Source organism: Hydra vulgaris, chromosome 12, assembly GCF_038396675.1.
Source record: "Hydra vulgaris chromosome 12, alternate assembly HydraT2T_AEP".
In the NCBI taxonomy this organism is placed as follows: Eukaryota; Metazoa; Cnidaria; class Hydrozoa; order Anthoathecata; family Hydridae; genus Hydra; species Hydra vulgaris.
Genome location: NC_088931.1, coordinates 15,080,001 through 15,106,528, shown reverse-complemented (window position 1 = coordinate 15,106,528; position 26,528 = coordinate 15,080,001). Strand labels below are relative to the sequence as shown.

The 26,528-nt window shown below is 28.0% G+C and overlaps 2 protein-coding genes across 2 annotated transcripts in view; both read left to right on the top strand.

Annotated features, from left to right (window-relative positions):
* Nucleotides 1-10,870, top strand: part of LOC100198789 (adhesion G-protein coupled receptor G4) — a 60,752-nt gene extending 49,882 nt beyond the window's left edge. Inside the window, exons 12-16 of the mRNA XM_065812296.1 lie at nucleotides 78-648; nucleotides 9,100-9,340; nucleotides 9,433-9,698; nucleotides 10,097-10,163; nucleotides 10,287-10,870. Of these exons, the coding sequence (XP_065668368.1) occupies nucleotides 78-648; nucleotides 9,100-9,340; nucleotides 9,433-9,698; nucleotides 10,097-10,163; nucleotides 10,287-10,752 (1,611 nt within the window). The 3' untranslated portion in view covers nucleotides 10,753-10,870. The remainder of the gene's footprint in view (nucleotides 1-77; nucleotides 649-9,099; nucleotides 9,341-9,432; nucleotides 9,699-10,096; nucleotides 10,164-10,286) is intronic.
* Nucleotides 5,488-7,393, top strand: LOC136089150 (uncharacterized). Its single transcript, XM_065814870.1, has 2 exons — nucleotides 5,488-6,801; nucleotides 6,973-7,393. The coding sequence occupies exons 1-2, from the start codon at nucleotides 6,477-6,479 to the stop codon at nucleotides 6,999-7,001; spliced, it is 354 nt and encodes a 117-aa protein (XP_065670942.1). The 5' UTR covers nucleotides 5,488-6,476; the 3' UTR covers nucleotides 7,002-7,393.
* Nucleotides 10,871-26,528: the final 15,658 nt, after the last annotated feature.

Genomic DNA, 26,528 nt, shown 5'->3' with positions numbered 1-26,528 from the left:
TACCATAAGGATGTTGCACAAGTTATTATACAAAATAGGTTTCTTTTTTTTTTCATCTTATGTATGTTTTTGTTTAGGTTTTCATAGACGTTTTACAAACAATTGATGTTGTCCTAGAATCAAATGGAAGATATATTGCAGAATCACAAATTAAAACAACTTCTTCAGCAAGTATTTTGAACACTCTTACAGAGTTTGCATTAATTTATTCTAAACAACTTAGTAATTCTATTTCTATTGGTAAAAGAAATATTGGATTCCATATTGGTAAAGTAAAAAAAAGTTACCTAATAATTTCAGCACATCAGTTACCGAACAACAGTGTCGAAATAAGTTTTAACAACATTGCTGATTTTTCTAATACATATGCATTTATGAAATTACCTAGTGAGGTTTTTAGCAATGAAAATGAAGTTGTTTACTCATATTTCTTTCGCTATGATTCTTTTTTATTAAATGAGGATAATTTATTACAGCTTGCAGAAAAAAATACTTCCAATAAAAGTTTTCTTCAAAGTACAATCCTATCTGCAACTGTTGCAAATAAAAATGTTTCTAATCTGAGTAATCCAATTATTTTAACATTTAAAAAAATGCAGCATCAGGATCTGGGTACCAGCAGTTGTAATTATTGGGATAAAAACTTTGGTAAAAGAATTTTTTATGTTTATTTATTTGAAAAAAAAACAACATTATTTACAATTTTAAATGATTGTAAATGATATATATTGTTTTGTTATGCTATTGCATACATGTACAGAAAGTTTGTTGTCTGGTACTGGTGCAATTGAACTCAGTAATCAAGTTTTTAACACAAATGTGCAGCATAAATTTTCAGTTAACAACATAAATGTGCAGCATAAATTTTTAAAGCTACTACGTAAATGTACCGCATAAATTTTCAGTTAACCAAATAAACGTGCAGCAAAAATTTCAGTCAACCACATAAATGTTCAGCATAATATAAAATAGTCATAAATTATTAAAAGCATTTTTTTTTTTTAAGTTTGCTTACACACCAAAATAATATTGATTATTTTACAATGTTTTTAAAATTGCATTGAGAGGTATAAAATTGTGGAGTTTTATAGATTTATGTTATCAAGAATAATTTTTAATAAAAAGTTTACACCAATTTGCTCTTGAATATTTTTAAAATACATTTTTGTTATTTTAGGTATATAATCACAGTTTATTCAGTATATATTAGAATTCCAAATGATTGAAAAACCTCTAAGGTAAAACATCTTTTAACCATTTTTTAACTAATAAGCCGACAAAGTCCTGAAATAATTAGCCATTTAGATACTGAAACAATTGGTTGTTTGTGCAAACTTCAAAACTGTAGCACTAATTTTATGTTTTAACTGAGGTCTTTTATGTTGGAATGTACAGTTCCGCAATTGCAAAACCATTTTTATAGTATATAAATTGTCTCAAATTGTAAAAAAAACAGTAAGATTAATATAGTTTATTAACATAGTTTATTAACATAGTATATTAACATAGTTTTGAAAAAGGTAAACAATAATTAAAGTGAAATTAATAGTCAGAAAACCAAAAACCTTAAAAAAACAAAAAAAAATTCCACAGTAAAAAATAACTGTTATATTTTTGAAAAACATAATTTTAGATTTCATGTTTTATAAAGGGGAATTACTGTTATGTCCAATGTATAATTCGTATGAAAAAAGTGTAATGACAAATATTATTTTATGTTTTTTTCATACGAATTATACATTAATTGGGTAATTACCCGTTATAAAACACAAAATCTGGCATTATTTAGGCGTTAGGTTTGAAAACCTGATACAACGGGTAATTACCTGTTCTTTTTTGCTAACTTTAATAACTTAAAGTTAAAAAAAAAATTTATTATTTATATATGTATATATATATATATATATATGTGTGTGTGTATATATATATATATATATATATATATATATATATATATATATATATATATATATATATATATATATATATATATATATATATATATATATATATATATACACTTTTTCCAGATAGGGATTAAGGTTAAAGGTGAAGGTACCTGGAATTTTTCTTCTTAGAATTATCAGGTGGGTTTAGGAAATTTTCATTAAACAAAAATTAACATTGGGGCCACTCCTAAATTGAGAGTTTAATAATTTTTTTAATTTTTAATAATGATAATATTTTTACTGTTGTAACCTTGTTGTCTTTGATACTGCAGATAGCTTAAATAGACCCTTTGTAGGAGAAGTAATCTTACATTTTAAAACTATAATGATAATGTATAAGTGTAGGGCTGGCGGAACTGGCAGAGGTTAGGGGGCTTCAGCCTGCTCACTTTTAAAATGTAAAGAGGTTTGATATTACAGCTTTCCCTCCTTCCCCCTTGCCTATCAACTTTTAAGTCTGTTATTTCAATTTTTAATCTTGCTAGTAGCAAATGATGCCAAATCAACAAAAAACCACAGCAAAATTAATATTATTTTAAAATAATAACAGTTAAATGGTAACAGTTGTGTTACCATTTAACAACATTTTACCCTAAAGGGTTAAGAAAATATTAAAGCGATTAAAATTAGTCTAATAAAATTTGAAAAGTACTTTAAGCATTCTACCCCCTTATTATTTTCTTTTGCCACCCCTGTATTAATGTATTATTTTTGTTAAATTTTTAAATAAAAATAATTTATACTCTCATCAAGCTGTATGTTTCAGTCATTCTTCTCATTTTATTCTATGAAAAGGATTACTTTCCGAGACACTAAACCTCTTGATAGTCTTATTAATGTTCCCCAATTATTTTTGTTAAATTTTAAATCAAACTTTGATATTAAATTTAAAATGTCCAGAAATATATATTTTTTATGAATTTAAATCCAAACAGTAGCTACAAATATTTTTTATAGTTTAAAAATATACAATTATAGTTGTCTCATCAAAGTTTCTCATATCTCAAACATAAATTTAAAAAAAATAGGAAAAAAAAGAGATTAAAAGAACATTTATGAGGAAATCATAGTATTTTATATGTATATACAAGTTATTCATCTTAACTAACTGTTTATTTTAAATTAACTTATCCAATACATAACCTTTATATTCTCATCAAGCTGTATGTTTCAACTATTCTTCTCATTTTTATTCCATGAAAAGGATTACTTTCCGAGAAACTAAACCTCTTTATAGTCTTAATAATCAGATAGCGGTCCAAACAATCATTCAAGTGATATTTAATGATATGGTAATTCCATCCAAGTGACATACTGACGTTAAACTTTTCTTCAACATAATTGTTCATCTAGTCGATGTAGTCGATAAAAGCTCTAATTTTGTAACCATAAGAAGGATCTAATGTCATTCAAAAACAACTTTCATTCACTGCAAATAAAATCATATATCTTATTAAGATCTTTAAGTATGTTAGTAATATTTTGTTTAATAATATTTCTCTGCTTTAAATTTTCTTAGTGTGTTCATACAGTCGTGGTACGACAGTGGTATTAGTGGTGCTACAGTTATCACCTTTTTAATTGAAATCATCTCATCTAATGACCTTAGAACATTTTGACAATTAGGTCCATATAGTTCTCCACCATTGTAGCCGTGCTGAGTAACTGTTATTTTTTTTAAGAACTTAGTTAAAGTCTTATTTGAAAATAGTGCTCTTGACACAAGTGTAATAATATGCTCATAGAGATCCAACTCTGGTGAAGGTATAACATCCAGCACCAGGCTGTCCGGGCTCTCATCAAAAAGACATGGGTTGATGAGATTTAAAAAGTCCTGCATCAACTTGTGTGGTTTTCCTGCATCAACAAATCATTGATACTGATGAGATAAGTATCAAAGGTTCTAAATTCTCCTAATTTGTCCTTTACACTAATAAAATAAACACATGCATATTTCCAACTATGGGCAGATAATCCAGCACGATATTGATAAGCTTAAGATCTGATGCAAGGAAGTACTTTCATTCATGCAGTTTAAGAAGGTGGACAATTTGGGCTAAATTGTAGCTGCTTTTTTCAACATGTTAGACAATTGCCAATAAATCAACTTTGTTTACACCTAAGTCCTTTTGGTTCCTTAATTGATCCTCAAGTTTTTCTGATTGAAAAAAGCTCATAACTTTAATTGACACTTAGCCGCTGTCGATACTAATCCTCACAATTAATTCTTGGAGAACAATATTTCTTTGTTTGCATATTTCATCAACAAGCATAGGTATATCTTCCACATATACGACATCTTTTTGAACTTTTGTATGGTTAGCACCTTGCTGAAATACCAACTGCTGAACACAATAAAACTGATTTAGTGAATGTAACTTTCTATATACACCTATCTCTACATTGGTTTCAAATCCTGATCGACCAACATCTTTTCTTATTTCAGTCAACATAATTTTAATAACACATTCAGACAGATCATGTATTTTTTTAAATATTAAATATTGTGTCTAAACTAATCTTTTTTAGAGATATACTCTCTCCAAGGTGTACATGTAAAGATGTTCCACATGTTGATAGTTTATTACCTTACCTTACCCTGTTTTTCATCCCCAATAATTGTTTTTAGAATTTTTGATGTTACTTGTTCAGACAATTTGAGATCTTTTAACATATTAGTGTTTCTAGTTTTTTCAACAATATGTACAGCAGTTGATTTTCTATTGCAGGGGTGTCTAATACCTCTTCCTATATAATGAAAACACATTGAGGCATTAGTATAAGAACTTGAGTTTGGACTACTTCTTTTTCCTGGGGAAAGATGGGGTCAATTTACTCCCTTATGTTCACCTCTATGTTACTTCTAGGGTTCCTTGCTAGACTACAGATTAGACATTGACATAACTCAGACACCACTATTCTGTCAAGCATTGAAATAGTAACTTGTTCTCTATGCCGGGAGATTCCTGCACTTTTAACATTTTTCCCTTACTGTAAAAAGATTTTTTATATTTTGCATTTAAGAAACTAAAACTATTTTTACAAAAAGTGACAGATTTAAAATGACAAAAAAAAGGCAAAAAAAGATAATTACCTCTTTCTTATATATTATATATATATATATATATATATATATATATATATATATATATATATATATATATATATATATATATATATATATATATATATAGACACACACACACACACACACACACACACACACACACACACACACACACACACACACACACACACACACACACACACACACACACATATTAGACTGCTTCATTTTGATGTCATGAAAAGATTTAAAGTACCATGGAGTTTTATCAGACCCCTATTTTATTTGTAGATTTTTTTTTTTTTTTGAGTTTTAACAACTTTTAGGGGTTGCTCAAGTGCCCCAATCGTCTAATTTTAGACTTTTTTTACCCTTTTTTAAGCTTATTTCCAACACATTTGAGCGAGTTCTAAAACTCAAAATAATTCTTTTTTTTTTTTTCCAATGTTTTTTCCAAGTTAGTAGAAAAAAATGAAAATGCATGGTAATTTAATTTGCTTAAACAATTTTGTCTAAAATCTAACTAAAAAATTGCATAATTATGCGGATTTTTACCAATTTTTACGCTTTGCGTTGAATACTTTTGCGTACTTGCTTAAACATGTTATGCAAATTACTTTTTAGCAAAGACGATATTTAATTTTCATTTAAAAACGCGGGAAATAGTTATTGATAACTTTCATGATATGCTTACTTCATTTGCTTATTAGAGCTATTTACTACAGTTTTATTCATGTCAGGAAAAAGTAAAAAAAAAGTAAATTTTTTGGTTGGGGAATTCAGGCCATCCTTACCAAAAGACAAATTTTCTACAGAGCAAGAGGTTTTGCAATAATTCTTACATTTAAAGGAGAAGCATCCAAAACAAAAAGAAAGTAGAATTATCCACTGTCCATTGACAAAACACTTTAAATCAGATGTCATAATGAAAACTCTTTATGCTGCACTCTTTTAAAGTTAATTGCACCTTGGTTGAAGGGTGGATTTCAGATTTTGCAGATTACAAACAATTAGGTAGGTACCAGACTGTATATGTTTTTATTTGTATATTATTATTTATTAGAGGAAAACAATTAATATAACAAATGTCTGCTGTTAAATAAATTTATTAACAGAAATAGATGTGTTGTAAAATGTTCAGAATCTACAAATCACATTTTTTTAGTAAAAAGATAGAGAAGCTGATCCAAACCTGGAAACTGTTGAAAAAAAACAAATCAAGACAAACTTTATCAGAAATTGAAAAAAGGAGGAAATTTTTAACTCAGATGAAAAGGATCTTTTGAATTGCACCTGAACTTGATACTCTGGTTGCAATCATTAAAGCTGATAAGAAAAGAAGTTGTCGAGACAAGACTGAAGATATTGCTTTTTTATTAGACCAATTAAGAAAAACAAGAATAGGTGGATTAGACACAAGGTACATTTCCTCTGTTAACAGGAGTTTATCCAAGTTTGAAATGAGATCAAGTTTGAATGAAACCATGTCAGAAAGTGAATGCAGCTCAAATGGATCCGATAAAAATGAAGATAATGATGATTTCCCATATCCAGATCCAGAGTTAAAGAAGAAAGTCAAAAAAGCAGATACTCTTCTACTTCCAAAAGATATTCTCAAGAGAATTGCTGATACTGCTGTTGGGGAAGGAATAAGTCGTAGGCAGCATCCCACGGTTAATAGTATAATTGCTAAATCAGGTGGAAATATAGATGAATTTAAATGTTCGACCTCTACAGCATATAACGTTCTGCAGAAATATTATCACCCATGGGTCTCTGAAAAAGGTAGCCCAATGACTAGATATTTTAATATGTAGTTATGTATACAATATGTACTATGAAGTAGTAATATATCCTAGATTTTTCTTGTTTAATTCTATTATTCTTTAAAAGACAGAAATATACATACCTGTTTATTGCATTATACCAATATACTTCTGATTTAATTTAATTTAGGATGGGGCTACAAGGAAGGACTACATTGAGCTGACAGAGCTTACACTTATGGTGCTTTCTGAGGAAAAGTACAAGCTTCGTACACCCAGAGCAATCCATCATGCGCGTTTTATGGCAAAAGATCGAGAGTTGTAGGTTTATGATAGGAAAAAGTCCGAAGTTCAAAAATTATAGCTTCATAGCAAAAAAAATGAATTTGTTATACATGATCAAATATTTAGCTTTTAAAAAAAATAAAAATGTATATTTTTACAGCTATCTACTACCTAAAGCTCCAGCTTATGATGGATGCAATACCCAGTCTGACAAATCGACTGAAAAATGAAATTACTGAAGTGGCAACTTTTGTGGCTGTTTTCTATACTACCTGGTTTCTCAAAGTTGAACTATCTGCTGTGGCTCCTCGTCAGGTAGGTACCAAGTTAACAAGTATGATATATATATATATATATATATATATATATATATATATATATATATATATATATATATATATATATAAGGATTCTATTATGAATAAAAAGTTTTGATTAAAAGTTTCTAAAATATAATTTTTTTTAAGGAAAGCTAGTTACTTTTTTGTTTATCCAGGATATGAGAGCTCTTTGGCAAATGAATAGGTTTAAGGAGTACAATCTGATTGGGGCAGAATCAGTCATTGAATCAATCAAACGGCACACATGGTTTCTGGACCCTTACCTTATTGTTATAGCCTTAGCTGATGAAAACTGTGAAGAAAGAGGTGAAATTGCTCAAAAACTATACAGCTTTGAATTTCGTAGCTTAGATAAATATTCGTTAGCCCAAATAAAAGCTAACATAGAGGTCCTCAATTCTCTAGACTTCAGTGGACCAAAGCCGCCAAGCTTACTTGAATTGGTCACAGAAAATTCGTGGCTTTTATTTCTTATGATAGGGCAGAGTAAAAGTGACTGTCAATGGATGAAAACCCCACCAGAATATTGGACTTGTAACGATTTCTACCTAAAATTTAAAGATGCTGTTTTTAATTTTGCAGTTGTTAATGATTGCTCTGAAAGAACTGTTAAACTCATAAAGGACAACATTGATATTGCCAGAAAGGAAGAAAAAAGACAAGATTCACTTTTATTCTTGCACAAGTACAAAAGAAAGTAGGTAGGAAAAAGCAAAACCTCCAAGAAAAACAAAAAAACATAAAAATATAACATAATATTTGTAAAAAATAACACTATTATTAAGAAATTTTTAAAATGAAATCGCTAGACGTTTTATGCAACATATCTGGTGTTTTTTCCAAATTACTTAACATATCAAAAAAGTTATTACGTTGCGTAAAAATCGGAAAAAATTGCATAAATTTGCGATTTTATAGATAGATTTGCATGAAATATTTTAGATAAATAAAAATACCATGCATTTTTATTTGTTTCTTCTAACTTAGAAGAAACAAATAAAAATGCATGGTATTTTTATTTATCTGAAATATTTTATGCAAATCTATCTTTTATTTATCTGAAATATTTTATGCAAATCTATTTTTTTTTCTTTCCAGAGAAGAACTCTGGAAAGAAAAAAAATTCAATTATTTTGAGTTTTAGAACTTGCTCAAATATGCCAAAAATAGGCTTAATAAAGTCTAAATTCTGGCTATTGGGGCACTTGAGCAACTCCTGAAAATGGTCAAAATTCAAAAAAAAAAAAATTTTATTAATAAAATAGGGGTCTGCGCAGCAGATAAGACTCCATGGTACTTTATATTTTTTCATGATCCCAAAATGAAGCAGTCTAATACATTAATGTATATATATATATATATATATATATATATATATATATATATATATATATATATATATATATATATATATATATATATATATATATATATATATATATATATATATATATATATATCTGTTAGTGATTGACTGAAATTCTGTTTCGCTATCGGTTTTTGCTGAAATTTCAATTTGAACCAATACCGAAATTTCGGTTTCGGTACTTTTTATAACTGTTTGATAAACGATATATAAAAATATTTTGTCGATTTTTTTTTTTAATTTAATGCTTTTAAAGTAACTTCAAAAAATGGTTATTTCAGCACTGACTTTCCCTAACACACCTTTTTTTTACTTATTTTTTAAGAAACTGAATTTCAAAATGTTTATGGGAAGTGGTTAACAATTGGTTGCTATTATTATAAAGAAGGAGTTAATACAGATGATTATTTTTCATGTGCTTGCAATCATCTCACCAACTTTGCTCTAGCGCTTGATGTTAACCAAAAGTCTGATAATCCATTAGCTCTAGCAATAGTTACATATATTGGTTGTGGAATTTCATTGATTGGACTATTTCTTACTTTGCTTACATTTGCATTGTTTCGGTAGAAATTTTTAAAACAATACTGAAATATATTTTTGTATATTGAAATTTTTCAAATTTTAAAATGTTTTTTGCTTTTATTTATCTTTTTAGTAAACTTCGACAAAAGCTTCCTCAAAAAATTTTGATATGTTTATGTGTCTCTTTAATGGGTTTTCTACTTGTGTTTTTGGTTGGAGCGGAAAAAGCATCACCTAGACTTGGTTGCCAAATTGTTTCGGCATTAATACAATATTTCATATTATCAACATTTTGTTGGATGTTGGTCGAAGCTTTTAACTTGTATCGTTCATTTATTGTTATTTTCAAGAAAAGTAATGACTCGAGTGTTTTTAGAAAGGCCAACTTTTTTGCATGGGGTAATTTTATTTTTTAAATATATTTTATTCTTCCACGAATTCCCTTCTTGAAAAAATCATGAAATATTTTTTTGACCTCATGTCATATTTCTTTTATTTCTTTTCGCATCATTTTTTTTTATACTGGTTTTTTAATTTGCTTCTTATTGCATTTTTTTTTTCATGCTAATACATGTTTATTTTTGCGTTTCTACTTGGCGCGTTTATATCTTTACGTAATAAATACTTAACGTGCTCAATCATTACTAACATACTTGGTACCTACATAATAACCATTAGAGGCACACCTAATATCTATAAAAACAATTAAAGCAACTAATTTTAAAATGAAAATATTTTTAATTTAATTAATGAATAAATCCTAAATAAAATACGATAACTCGTGTTCTTTTTTGTAGGAATTCCTGGTGTTATTGTTATTATCACTGGAGTTTTGAAACCAGATCAGCTGGGTAACAATAAAGTGTGAGTTATAATTCTTTTTTCCCTTTCTTTTTTCGAATATACTTTATTAAGAAATCATGAAAAAATAACCTACTATATTAGATTAATACAATTAGTATAAAAATTAAAAATTAAATCATTTAGATGCGTAGTTCGAGGGTATTCTTTTTATTTTGCTGTTCTTCTTCCTGTTTGTTTAATTTTGTTGGTGAACTTCATTGTGTTGATATCTACAATGTTCAGTTTGTCAAAAAGAATTGTTACAGCAAATAAAATTCCAGAAAAGTATTATTATTTATCACAAGCAAGAATTGGATTTATGTGTTCTACTCTTCTTGGTTCATCGTGGCTATTTGGTGTTTTAGCCGTTAGAGATTTATCAACAGTCTTTCAGTGGCTATTTTGCATTTCAACCTCGTTACAAGGATTTTTTATATTTGTGTTTTATATATTGAGAAATAATGAAGTATTTGTTGAGTGGCGGCATTTTTTCCTTCGCTTTTGGGAATACGATACTTCGTCATCCAACGCGCAGTCAATCAATGGTCAGAGTCAAGTGCAAAGTGACGGATCTTTATCTTCAGATATGCAATTGAATCAAATACAATAGCAAACAAATAATATGTTAATCTACTATATAGTTGGTTACAATAAAATTTTGTTAAACAATTCGGTTAGTTTTATGCTATTATTTGTTCCAGTATTAAATTCAAATTTTAGTTATAGAATTCTGTTGTAGTCGTGTATGTTCTGCTCAAATCTTAAAATCATAAAGTATGAAAAATCGCTCATAAAATATTTGAATTAAACTTTGTAAATATTCATACTATTTTGTTATGCTGAGTTTTCAATAAGATTTAATTTTTTCGAAGCGAAAATACGCATCCTCGTGTAAGTATTTATCCCTTCTCTTTCCATTCCCGTAAATAAACAGACAAGTGTCAACTCACCCTGATTATGTTTTATTAGTTTTAAAAATTAACAGTTCATATTTAACTAGTAATTAGACTAGTAATTTAAGTAGTAATTAATAAAAAATGTTTTATGCGCTTAAATTATTGTCATGAAAAATCAGTTTGAAGCAATATAACCAAATAAAGGACAACTACTTATTTTCGAATTGCCAAAAAGTCAACAAAAAAAAAAGTCATGAGCAATTTTATTTCATATGAATAACACAAAAACACACTTGATTTAAACCTGGTCTCTAAGAGTTGTAAGAAACGTTAGTAAAGTTAGAAAGAATTCTTTTGTTCAACAACGTTGCCAAAGTTGATTCCGTCTCTATACCTAAGTTGTTTAAAAAAACTAAAGATAAATAAAGATTTTAGTGTTACAGTTTTCATAAAAAATAGTTATTTTTATTATTATTCAAAAATAAAATCATCTTTCATTTTAGTGTATAGTTTTTAAAGAGTTTTAGCGCCCCTGTCAACAAATATGTGTAATTCAGATCCTATTGACATGATTATTTAAAACAAGTTTTCTCGTCAGAATTTCTAAACTTCGCGGAGCATAATCAGACGAAAAATCGTTCTAAACAGTCACCTGAAGTTTAAGTAGAATTTTATCATAAGTCACTTGATTTTTTAGGTGGTCCTTCGATAAATCTTTATGTATCACATAGATTAAAACCTAATATATATTTCGAAAGTTTGTTATATAACTTTTTATCATAGTTAACTAATGTTGTTGATTGAACTATTTGTTACTTTTTTATGCTTGAGTATGCTATTTATGACAGCGATTAGCAGTTGGTTTTTCTGATTAACAATTGTTATTTCAAATAAAGTTTTTAATCGTTTATGGCATATCAACCATAAAGTGGAGTTAAGATATTTTTTTAAATTCAGTTATTCTCTCTGATAGCTATATTAATTATAAAAAATAAATTCGACCAAGTTGGGCAAAATTGAATATGAACTATGCTCTGCAGCAATTTTTGGCCGAATTAAACAAATTTTTAGAATTTTCCGTATCTGAAAATTTTTACTCCAAAGACTGATTTTTATTATCCTTCCTTTTGAATACATTACTATAAGTCTATCAACAGGATATTTGAAGGAGTTTTAGATTTGAACTGGTGCATTAACTACACAATATTACCATTCATAAAGCAGTAGTTGTACTAGTTAGTGTTTTAATATGTCTTGTTTAATATTGGGAAAAAAATTGCAGATAGACACGTTTTATACAATTTCTTTTCATCTCGCAATAAATTGAAGCAGAAACTACTATCAACTTTACACATCTTTATGCAACATTCTACAGGTTGCGTTTGGTAAAACTTTTCCAAAAAATTAGTTAGTTGAATTTGGCACTAGTTATATTAGTCAGCTGCATTGTTAATGGTGGCTCTATCTCCTGTGAACTCCTCCAATCAATCCACTCCCATTTTTTGCTAAAAAATTGAGAATAAGAACTTTGATTACTTGTTTGACAAACTTTCATGCTTTTTTCTTCTCTATAGAGAAGATTTCAAATAAGCAGTCAATATCAAATATCAAAAACGCAGTCAAATATACGCGAGCAGTCAACAATCTAATATCAATTTCAAGCAAGCGTTCATTAATCTAAGGTAGATCTAGCTTTCTGTACACGTCTAACACGTAACTCGCGGATATGTGGCGTCTTATTTAATATTAATTCAAGAAAGATAATTTCTTGATGACCAAAAAATGTATTTGTACGTATTAACATTGTACGTAACCTTACGTAGTGCAGCAATGCAAATTTTTTTTTTTTACTTACAGAAAAAAAAAACTTACGATAAGTTTTTTTTTCTGTAAATGAAAAAACTACTTATTGTATAGAACGTTGAAGTTTTAAATCAATCGATTTAAAGTTTAGTTAACTTGATATTTAACAAAATAGATAAAATTTAACTCCATCATTCCCGGGATATTTTACGCTATATTCCGTGAGTCAACATTGCTATTTCCAAATCAAATCCTTTAAATCTTTGTGATGACTATAAAATAATAGGCAAATCTCTATCAAACTTGGCCTATTTTTAACTAAAATATTATTCTGAAAATAAATATTGAAAAGTTTATATATCCGGTCAATAATACAACACATGACTCAAAACAATACTATCAGTACTCTTAAAAAAGTTGCTTTTTAGTTAAAAGTCATAAATTAAATTGAAACATATATTACAAACAATTAAACCTCGTTTTAAAAATCAGTCTCGCAATCATTAAACTAATTTATGGCGAATAAATTATTTTATATAAATCTTTTTATGGCGAAAAATATTTTTTTATAAAAACTGTAAAATAAAAAAGTTAATTTCTGAAACCACAAGATTTGCCGTTATCAAAATAAAAATTTCAATGATATAGTTTGTAAAAAAAAACAACAAATATATTGCAAAATGATAGATTTAATCAATCCTTACAAACAAAACAAGCTACAATGTATAATTAAATTTAATGTCATAAGCTATTATAAGTTTTAAAAAAGTGTCTTAGTGAAGCCCAGGGCTCCCTAGAGTCGAGCCTGTTTTTGGAACAAAACTTTCTAAAAAAAAACAATTGCAAAAGAATAATTTGTAAAATCAATATTTACGTAGGAGGGATAAGCAATAAAATTGACGAAGAATTTTTTTTAAAATATTTCTTTTAAATCTAGAAACAAAAATAGGAATCACCCCCTAAAAAAATAAGTGTAACAGTTCATACAAACTTCCATGAACAACACAGAAAAATTTAGTTCAAATGCAAACATATATGTTTGTAAATAAACGTTTTTTTCCGGATTGGGTTACAGCCAAAAATCTTAAAACCAACGGATACCAGGAAAGTTTTTATAAACCAAAATAGCTTTTGGGAGAATTTTAAAGAAAGACAAACCTCCAACAGCATTTCTTTTATGTATCTTTAACTGTCACGGGCTTTAATCCAATTTTGAATATACTAAGTCTTTGATTGTTTCTCATGACACAACTTACGCAATAAATATATAAAAAAGGCTTACCTAATCATTAATGAGATTTATCTCTCATTGTTGCATAATAATCAAACATTGCTGGATGAATCCAAGAGTTAGTTGGAAAAAATGGATAAAAGGAATTAGTAATAATTACAAGGTTGTTGGCAAAATTGTTATACTTGGTGTCTTTCAATCTTTTTTTCACGAAATATAAGATTTATTAAAAAGATATTAAATATTATTTTAAATTAATTATGAATTAATAAGTTATTAATTATTAATTAGTTATAATTAATAATAATAATTATTATTAATTATAATATTTTCACTAAAAATAACTTCTCTGTGGTTTTGTTAAAGTTAGATATATACAGGGTGACCACAGTTTTTTGTCTGGAAAAAATAGGATAATTTAGGATAATTTAGGAAATTTTACAAGGTTTTTAAGGAGAAACCTCCTTAAAACCCGGCAATTTAAAAAAAAAGAATAAAAATCTTAGGAGAGTGACGCTGAAATGTTTTCTTACTATTTAAAAGCTTAAAGAATGCTTGGCTAAGATAAATAAGATAAAATTAGGGCCTAAACACTGTTATTTATAATGCACTAAAATTTCTACACATACAAAAATATTAACTTAAAAAAATCAATTTCATACTTGCATTAGAAATTTAACAACTTTAACATTGCACTAAATAGATGACTTTATGACTACGTAGCAAACAATAAATAATCAAAAATCATTAAAGCACACAGCCAATTTCAAAAACTAAACTTCATATTTCATATTATTCAGTCATAAAAAGAAGAAACCAAATCAGAGAATAAAATGGTTGAAAAACTTAAACACCCAAATCTAAAACGCAGCTTTCCTGGTAATAAGTACTTTTTTACTGCTATAATTTTTTCTAGTAAATCCTGCTAATCAGTGGCATTCCTCTTTAGCACATTAGATTTTAGAATTGTTGACTTAATTTCTATCAATGATTTTTGCTTTTCCACTTGCAATGCATACTCATCTGCATCATATCTGAATTACCCATATCGTAATTACCCATTATGTTTAGTAACTTAAATAAACTTTAAAGTCAAAAAATATTTATTATATATATATATATATATATATATATATATATATATATATATATATATACATATTTTTTATTTCATTTCGCGGACCATTTTTATGGAATAGTATAGTTCTAAATACTTCTAAAGATTTTTCTCAAGAATGTAATTTTGATTCTTTTAAACAAAATCTTAAAAAACTCATTTTTTCAACTGATAATATACTAATCTAATTTTAAATTTTAAAATTTTTTGAAAATCCCTTATCTATGTTATTATATGTATATATTTAATGTATATTCTTTTTTATTTATTTTTTTGTTTGTTTTTTTATCCACAAGCAAATAGCGGTTTCTCTGTGACAAGACCTGATGGTCTTCTTTGAGTAATCCGCGTTCTTTATATTTATTTTTAATATTTATTTCTTAACGATATCTTGACTTGTTAACTTTTATTATTTTAACAAAGTTTTGTTTATTTAAATTGTAATGAATATGGTAATAAAGATATATATATATATTTATGTATATATATATATATATATATATATATATATATATATATATATTCATGTATATATATATTCATGTATATATATATATATATATATATATATATATATATAAATATGTATATATATATACATACAAACATACATAGATACATGCATACATACATACTATATATATATATATATATATATATATATATATATATATATATATATATATATATATATATATATATATATATATATATATATATATATATATATATATATATAAATATATATATATATATATATATATATATATATATATATTTATATATATATATATATATATATATATATATATATATATATATATACATATATACAAATTTATATGTATACAGGGGTGGCGCCAGCATTTTTTGGTCTTCGAGATATCTAACTTCCAGACATGGAGCAAACTCCAAACATTTATATATTTATACTTATGTCAAATAAGGATGCTTTGCAAAAAATGGCGATGGTTAAAGCTTGGGAACAAAAAATCCCCAAAAGTTTAGCCTCCTCTGCCTGAAGAAATACTTTTTGAACAATTTTCTACTTAAACTATCAAAAGTCTAGCCCTTCTCCACCCCCTCCCCCCACCCATCTGTTGAAATATTTTTTGAACTATTTTCAACTAGACTGATATTCATCGATAAATTTTAAATTTCATATTAAATTATTTTAGCGTTCAAAAAAAATGACCATATCAAGTTTAAACCTCCCTCAATTTGAGGAGGTTGCAAATTTGATATGGTCATAATTTTTGAACGCTGAGAAATAATACTATGAAACTTTAAATTTCTTGAAGAATATACAGTAAATTCGCCTAAATTCGGTCACTTAAGCTTTGAACATTTATTTATCACGCATAAATGAAAAATTTTTAGTTTTTTTTCCTAAAACATACTGAAAATTATATTGATAATTGATTTTGTAAAAATAAAAAAATAAAAAATAAAAACTAGTATTCAATGTTTAATTTAAAATGAAAACATCTACTTTGATCGAACTTTCAATACTATCTCCTAGTTCGGCCGCTATATAAATTCTAATAACGTATGACAAACTTAACGTCACAAAAAATGAAAACTAATTTTTATATGTTGTTTTATTGTAAAATTATAATATAAATTCATGTAATACCAGTAAGGAGGGCGTCACCCCGGGCTCAAAAAAAGTCTTTTGGAGTACCAAAGAAAATAAGAAGGAGCACATAAAAAAAGGCCTTTTTAAATATAAGTAGTAGTATTCCTAATTTTTATTGTAATTAGTCAACTATTTTATTACTTTGGCCATTGTCACTTTGTCTACGCCAATGGTTAATAAAATTGAAAGTTTATTTTCAATTAATTTAAAAAGGTTTTAAAGGTTTAAATAAGCTTTGTATGTTTATTGGAAACTATTGCACGTATCGTTGACCATAGTAGAACAGCAAGATCCACACAAACAATCGTCACAGGAGTCGCAAAGCATCCATAATTGTCGTTAAGCTGTAATTTTATCATCAAAAAAATGTCACAAGCTTGAAATTTTTTGAACTCAAAAAACCGTCAGTTAATTTTGATACTATAAACAAATTTTTTTTATTCAAATAGAATACCATGGTGTGTATCAATTATAAAAATGTCAAGGAACCGGTAAATTTTACATTCGCAACATTTATCAACATTTCACAATATTACTGCTAATTGTCTCCTTTGCGAATGACCGAAGTTAAAGTATTTCAAAATTTCACTCATTTTTATGAAAAAAGCAGTTTATTTTCTAAAAGTAATAATTTTTTTTTTGTAAATATAACAAATTTGGTGATTCTTAACAATACTAAGATTAAATTTGATCATTTATTTTTATAATTTGCTTATTTTAGAATTTAATAGTATGCATTTTTTTCAAATTATTGTTTTGCTAAAGAATTATTTCAGCAGGTTGCATATAAACATTTTTTTTTTATATAGATTTATATTTACGAACTAATTACAAATATTATTTGAGAAAAAAAAGGATTATTTTGTTTATTTAGTATGGTAGAATGTGATGATTCTTATAATTATTATTATCCTTGTTGAGTTTAATTATGTGTATACTAAAACTAACCTGTTTGTATATTTTAGTTTACATATTTTTATATGAAGAATAAAGCCTTCTATGTTGGCTTAGAATTAATTATCAACTATTAAATTCACTACACTACATATATATATATATATATATATATATATATATATATATATATATATATATATATATATATATATATATATATATATATGTATATATATATATATATATATATATATATATAAAATGCATGCATACATATATTATAAAATATATATAAAAATACACACATACATATATATATATATATGTATATGTGTATTTTTAAATAATGTTATACACACACAAAATTAATAAAGATGAATATGACAACACTATATATATATTCGCCTAGGCCATTTTTGTAGTCATCAAAATTTTAATACACACGGTTGACTTCATCAGCTGATAAATTTCTCCTCGTGGGCACTTCACTTTAGTGTAAATCATCGTTATCAACATGTCACATGTCTTACTAATAGTTTAGTTGAATCATTGTAAAAATAATCAAATAATAATAATCTGTTTGTTTTTTAAATAAAAATAGATGAAATTATAAAATTTCTATGAATTGCTGACACGCGCTCTGAGCCGCTTGGGAATTGCGCTTGTGAAATTTTATATATTGTAGTTTGTATTGGTATTTTAGTAGTTTATGATTCGCATGTTGTTGAAATATAACATACTAAACAAAATATAACATACCTAACAAAAAAAGTAATTTTCATTAGTGTCACGGGGGAAAAAAAAATTCCCAACAAGAGCAAGTTATTTATGTGAGCAAGTTTATTTATGTGAAGTTGTGTAATTTTCTTAGATAAATAATAAATAAGAAAAACTTAAAGTGTTAGTTGTATAGCAATGAGAACTGGAAAAAGAGAGGTGTTTCCTAATCCACAGCAAAAAACACATGTTAAAAAAGTAAAAAAAATACTACAAAAGACAAAGATTCTTGGTTGGAAACACCCTGGAGAGGATGGAGAGGAACCAGCTTCCTTTGAAGAAACTGGTTCCTCTCCATCCTCTCCAGGGTGTCCAGGAATACAGATTCACCTCCGTGATCTGTATTCCTGGAAACCACTTAAAGAGTTAATTTCTTGCCCTCTTCAAAACAAAACTTCTAGGTTTGTTTAGTTTAGATATGGATCTGTCTGTCTGGAATCTAGTAGGTTAAGGATGACTGAAGACAATTTGGAGGATGAAACTTTTATACATGATCAGATGACAGACAAAAAGATGTCGATTGGTAAAGTTGATGGAAGGATTGAGTTTGTTGCACAGAGACCGGAAAGACGAAAGAATAGGGAGAAACCAAATGTTTTTGTTAAGGTTGAATTTGACACTGTTAACATTGACTTTGCATCAGATACAACAGAGAGTGAACCTAATATTGATGACGACAATTTTAAAATACCCCGGGAAAAGACTTTAGAACAAATATTAATTATGTATAAGGATATTTTGTTTAAAACTGCCAGAACTGCCATTGGCATGGGTATCAGTCCTCATCAAGCAAATACTTTAATTACTTCTGTTGTAGAGCAGTCTGGTGGAGATATAGACAAAGTAACATTATATAAGACTTCTGGACAAAGAATCTCAGACAGGATTATACACATTAGGATGCTGCTGCACTCAAAGTTAACTTAAAAAAGAAAGTTAAGGAAGCTAATATTCCAATTATTGTGCATTTTGACGGAAAAATTATCATGGATTACATATGCTCAACAGATGAAACTAAAAATAGTCTTCGTGTTCTTATGAAGCATGAGGGAGAGATAAATCCTCTTGTTGTTCAAGGATTAGCTCATGGGACTGTAGAGGCTCAGGTTAAAACAATTCATAAGTTGTTGGATTATTATGATATTAGTTAGTGGATATGTGGGATATGTTTTGACACTACAGCTTTAAATAATGGACACCTCAGAGGAGCTTGCACGAGGTTGGCTCACTTTAATGGCCAACCATTGTTTTTTTTGGCATACAGACACCATGTTGGAAAAACCCATATATCCCACTTCAGTTCTAAAGTTACAAAAAGTGCCAACTGCATTCCAAAAAAAAATCCTCAAAAGTCCAAGTTTTCCAACTGGCCGACTATATTCCTAAAAAAACCGACTAAAAGTTGAAAATTACCTTCTTTGGGGAGAGTGTGACACCACATTCCCCACCACTCCCACCCTTCATAAAATCACCTATGACTATAACATTTCATAAGCATTTTAATTTAACAAGAAAAAACAATTGATAATATTTACAATTCCCGCCGACAAGTCAAAAATGGGTAAAAACAGGAAAATTTCTGGGGAAAATATTTTATTAAGTGACTGGCCACTGCTCATTTTTAGAGGTTTTAAGTTGAAGTTAATTTTACTTCAGAATTTTTAAACCACTTTTTCGAGCAGGTTGACATAAAATAGAAACCGTTGAAAACGAATTAAAAACCGTATCTTTTTTCATTTTTTTTCCCTCAACCAGGGGATGCAAGAGTCATTCTTCAATGGTATTCCTGCCCCTATAATCTGACTGCCGTAATTTTTAGCAAAAAATTATAATTTTAATAAATATTAGCAAAAAAAATTTTCTATCTCTACTGACACTCACACAACATGAATAAATCTCCGATAACAAATTCAGACAAATAAAATGCCACAAACAGTATTTAAAAAATTATAATATCTTACAAAAATGAAAAAGAAATAGGTATTTTTCAATCTAAATATATTCTTGAAAAATCTTCTTACAATCTCGTTGAACTGTATTCAACAACCATAGCTCTTAGCTTTTCACCGTGACGGACGTTTTTCTCAGATAGAACGAACCTTTTCAGTGTCTTGTTTAAGTTTTTATGAACTGCTTCAGATGTTTGTTCTGATGTAATACCAAGTGGGATTTTCTGCCTTTCGAGATACTCCTTGATATGGAACCTGATTATGTGAAACTTCCATCTAAGTGAAATCTTCATTGCAAATACATCATGGACATATACTTTTAAGTGAAGCATGGACTTCACAAACATGTCTATTTTTTCTTTGGAGGATATATCGAGTTTCATCCCAAAACAGCATTCAGCTACTAAATCAAACAAAATTTAACCAAATATTAACTTGCTGAAAATAATAGTATTAACATATTCGTATGTCCTAATTTTATTTAGACTGGTAGGTCAACAGTCCCCTATCTGTACTAATTGAATTAAAAAAGATCTAAGAAGTGTTAAAAAAATTTAAAAAGCAATGATGAACCTTATTTAAACCTTCTCAGGGTTTCAATACATTCCAGATATTCAATTGGAAAATAAAGTGTTATTTTGTCCAATGATCTTAAAACTTTGGCACAGTTAGGTCCATCAAAACCACCACCATTATATCCTTGCCTGGTAACCGTTTTCTTTTCAAGAAACTCTTTTAGATTTTTATCAGTGAAGAGAATATCAATAATTTTACTAACATGGTGTTCATAAATATGATATTCAGGTGGTGGAATTATGTTGATAATTTCTTCAGTCAATTTCTCATCCAACAGACATGGATAAGTAATATTTTTATAATATTGTATCTGTATACGAGGTTTGTCATCAAATTGGTATTTTTTGAATTCATCTGCCAGTGATCCAAAAGTCCTTAGAACTCTTTTTTCATCCATCGGCTCATCACAATAGCAACATGAGTATTTTTCACCGTGACCCTTGATTATAGAAAATAACTTATAGGTATTGCTTACTGAAAATATAAAATCTAAATGAAATATGATTTTTACTGATAATCCAATGATGATGTTGATCAATTTGAGGTCAGAAGATAAGGTATACTTTAATTGATTGAGTTGAAGGAGTTGGAAAAGTGTTTTCAGATTGTGATGATTCTCTTCTACGTTTCGAACTATGCCTAAGATAATCACTTTGTTGACCCCTGTGTACTAGGGTAGGTTGATTTTTCACTTTTTTTTTTAAACCGTAACGGCTAAGGTACTGAAAGTTGTATTTATATATATAAAACAAAAAAATAAAAAGTTGTAGGTGTTCAGTCAAACGGTGGCTTGCGGATTAGTGATCAAAATTTAAAAGTACCCTCATCAACATTTGGTATAAAAATATTACCTTTTTGCTTGTGGTTTCATACTTTTCAATACGTTCAGACAAAATTTCAATCAAAAAAGTTGGACACACCATAATAACTCAAATATTTGTATTTAAAATCATATATACGGTTTATCGTTTCGTTTTAAAAAATTCGTATAGAAAGGGTTAACCATCGAGCATGATTCATTGGACCTATTTTACAATTAGCCCATTTGTCGTCTACTTTACCTAATCTTTTACCTTTACAATATTCGTAAAGAAGCCTTTGATCATGATTAATACCTTTTAATATCTCATATCCCAATTGGTCCACTAAAATTATGCGGACCGGTTGTTTTTCCATCTAACTTTTTAAAAAGAGCTTTTAGTGGAAGTTCATTCTGATGAAGGCTACAACCTATTGTGCGAAGTTTCCTTCCTATCAACTCTTCTAGATTAACCTCCAAGCCACTTCTCCAACCTGTGTTTGATGCAGTATTGTCTAAAAGAATAGCACGGATGCTCTTCAGACTGTCATATTTTTCAAGTACACTTAATGTCTCAAGAGCACGAACATCCCCAGTAGCACCAACAACGGGTATTGTTCTGTGTGTCAAGTAGATCCCGTGGAGTTTTCTTCATGTGTAAAAGTAAGGTGATGCTTTGCAGCAACATATTTTGTTATGAAGTTTTTTCCTTCAGAACTATTTGCTTTTAAGTACATTTTCGTGTTCTTATCTATCTTTCCATCTAAACCAATGCAAAATAGTTGTGTCATCTCTTCTGAATCTGCGTTTTTTGAAATTATTTTACTTTTGACTTAGCTCTGTCTAATTTACACTTATCCATTAGAATATTATTGATGTCAACTTCCGGTAGCAATAGATGCTTGATATCCTGGAGTAAGGCGTTTCCAAGAGCTGCGTCGAGATTTGAAGAACATCCGCCTCTGACCAGCTCCATTGCATATCTTGGGAACTTTTGAATACTACAATCTGCCTGAGTTCTTTTACTTGGTTTCCATTCATCCTGTTGCTTAAGTAAAAAATTTTAAATACTTATGATATGTGATTTTATTATAAATAAGCGTTAAATATATACTAAACAAATTAAAATTTTAAGGCCACGCAAATAAAAATACCTGAGATGTTATTATTTCAGATATATATTCTGAGGGATCTGGCTATAAACTTGAAAGCTCATTACTAATATGTTTGTGATGTGATATATTTCCTTCCTTCTCTTTAATCCTGCTGTTTTGTTTTAAAGCGGATGTATCTACCGAAGACATCTGAAACAGCCCTTTTGGTCCTGTTTTTAAACGCCGGTCCCGTATATAAGCTCTTTCTTAAATTGGGACTTTTGCTTCTTTAGGGCATATGCAAATAATGTGTTTCATTTTGCATTTTTCTTTTTTGCACTTTACATAAACATTGTTACATGTTACAATATCCAATGAACAACAACAAGCAGATATGTCAAAAAGTTTATCTAGTTTAGAATCTAGGTTTCGTTTGATATTTGCTTTAGCGGTTTATGTCTTTTATAGTTGCAAATAGATTTTTAATTTTTGTTTCAATTGATTTATCGTTTATTAAAGGCAATCGTGGATTGACAGATAACCATATAGATTTTAAAACACATGAAACACGCTTAACAATTGCCTAAAAGTTTGCCTTAATGTCAGAACAATCTAAGAAGTAATAAAATTGAATCAATTGTCGGTATGTGCTTGGATCCGTTGTAATTAAATCACAAGGGTAACCTCCGTAATTCTCTTCACTTTTCGATCGCGTATAGAGCCTTGCTTTTATTTTTGGCATTTTTATTTTCTAAAACTAAATACTTTGTTCATATTATTATTACGAGACACAAATTATTTGCAATAATTTAGTAACACTTTATTATATATAATAACTTACTTGATAATAATATTTTTTTCAATTAGTATACTAATTTACTAGTAAAACGTGCCTATTTTTCACTTTTAATCTATTTTAACTACATTATATCATTCTAAAAAGTAACATTTATAAAATATAAACCAGTTAAGCATGTAAACCTAGTTGTATAGACTCGGAAGAATTAAAAAGTATATTTTAAGAAATATTTATTAGCCGCTTATAAATTTGATTTTTTGGCGTTAAGTTAAAGGCAGTTAGAGAATTTTCTCAAGACTACGAAACTACGAAGTTAAATATTGTTTACAAACAAAATTCAATACATGCGTGCTTAAAAAAATGAGGAAAAATAAATTTTATAAAACAGCGAAAAGTAGTTTACGAAGTATGCAAATCTATAAACTCCATCAAAGTTACGCAAAAAAATATTCAGTTAAAACACTTAAGTTTGCTATTTTTGTTACTTACATATAAATATCCAACTTTATATTATTTAGCTGTACTTACATACCAAAATCGACCTACCCTAATGTGTACTTCTGGTTTCTTGATTGAAAATCTAATACTGATGGCTCAAACACGTTCATGACAATCTTTGCTCTCCATCAATACCAACGCGTACAACAGAATTAAAAATATCCACTTTTCTGAAGGAACAAACTTCAGTTACGAGCATAGATAGGTTAGTACAATAAACAATATCTTTTTCAAAAAAGTTTTTACCGATCTTGAGTTGGCATTTTTTCACATCGTAAAACCTATTAAAGTAGCGTGACCTGTTCGTAACTTCAGCATAAGTGCTCTCCTGTATTCCAGATTGTCCAACATCTTTTCTTATCTCCTTCATTATTCCTAACATTGCAGAATTTAGAAGATCATGATTTATCTTCAAGTTCATGATTGTTTCACTTCTCATATGCTTTATAGGTGATCGGTCTCTGTATACTTTAACAGGAAGAGCTTCTCCTCCTGTTGCAAGTTTTATTTTTTTAAGGTGGTCGTCTGGTAAAAAATTATTCAAAAAATCAAATTTTTGTTAATAAACCAGTTTAAAAGAAAAATTTGTGCTCTTTTAGAAAATACATACTTTAAAACATATTTTTCAACTAAATTTTTCAAAAATTTAAATCCCGTAAAGACATGTACTAGCCTTTTTCCTTAGCAACGCCCTTAGCAACAATCACTTTTTTTTGTTTTGGGCCAAAACAGTTTCATGGTGCAAATATCAAGCTGATAAAATATCAGGTTTGTCTAAATACAATCAAAAGGTGGTATTCCTGAAGTCATTAAAAAAGAAATTAAAAAGGTTTTTATTGATTTAAGTAATAATGAGCTTTTGTCGCGCTGCTTACAAGGCACAAGCCAAAATGCTAACGAAGCATTTAATCAGATTCTCTGGCGGAAAAGCCCAAAAAATACATTTGTTTCAAAAGATGTATCAGAAATGTGTACGTTTTCATCAGTAGTAAGTTTTAATGATGGATATTTAGCTCTAGCTAATGTTTTGAAAAATCTTTGTTTAACACCAGGAAAATATTTTATTGATCGTGCTTTAGTATTTTTTTTTTTTTTTTTTTTTTTTTTTTTTTGTTTTTTTTTTTTTTTCTTTCTCTGTTTTAATATAATATAAGATTTTACAACTTCGTAATATAAAATTTCAATAAATAAAATAAGTAAAACAGATAGGGGCTCAAAGAAGATGAGGATGACAGTACGTTATCGCAATCTTTTCATAGAGCCCCTATAACAAGATTTCAAAAAAATATCGTAATATGTTAATGCGTAATAAAATTTCGATAAAATATCGTAATAAAACGCGTAATTCGCTAATAAAATTGATAAGCAACCAACAAAAGTAGAAATTTGATAGTAATATTTGATAGTAAAAAAGTCAAAAATATACAAAAAAAAATCAACAGATACTGTAAAGAACAAAAGAAAAAAGTTAAGAGCTATAAGGAAAGGATTTATTGATTGAAAGAGAAAAACACCAGGAAGGAGGAGATTTATTCTAAAGGATCATTTTAATTATTTTATTTTTATTTTGTTGGTTTTCTCCGTTTATGATATTTCAGACTTAAAACGCAAATATCTCAGCTTCTATAAATGATTTTTGAATGAAATTTTCAGGGTTTGTTCATCTGTGTATCAGTTAGCATGTGAACCAGAATCTAAATAATTCTTTGAGCATTTTGGGAAATATGGGTTGGTTTTTGTTGAACTTTACCCCTTTTTTAATTTCCCCAAATACGTAAAGCTGCTATTATGGATCTAAACATAATTATAAATTTTTACTGGTTTGCATACTAATTTTATATATATCCTGCATAAAAAACCAAACTTCATGCAAAACGGATGTACAGATAGCTAGAACTCTTTGTTTTAAGAAAGTGATGTTTTAACCATTTTTTTGCTGATTCAGCATTAAAAAAATTTTTTTTTTTTTTTCGTCATACAAATATAACTTCTTAATGTTGAAAAATAAAATAAACTTTCCCCCAAATTGTATTTATGATTTTTTTACCAGACAACCACCTTAAAATCACCAACAACAGATATTTTTTTTAGCGTACAAGAAACAACTCTGTCAGCGATGTTTTGATTCTTTGAAGTAATTGAGGCGTGAAGATTTTGAACAGTTTTTTTTTTTGCTGCAAGGATGTCAAATACCAGGACCAACAATTTGACAGAATTCTGAGCAAAATGAATTTCTTTTTTCGAATGTAATATTTTCAGATTCTACGTATGTGAATTCAGAAAGATTAAGTGTACTTCTACTTTTAGTACA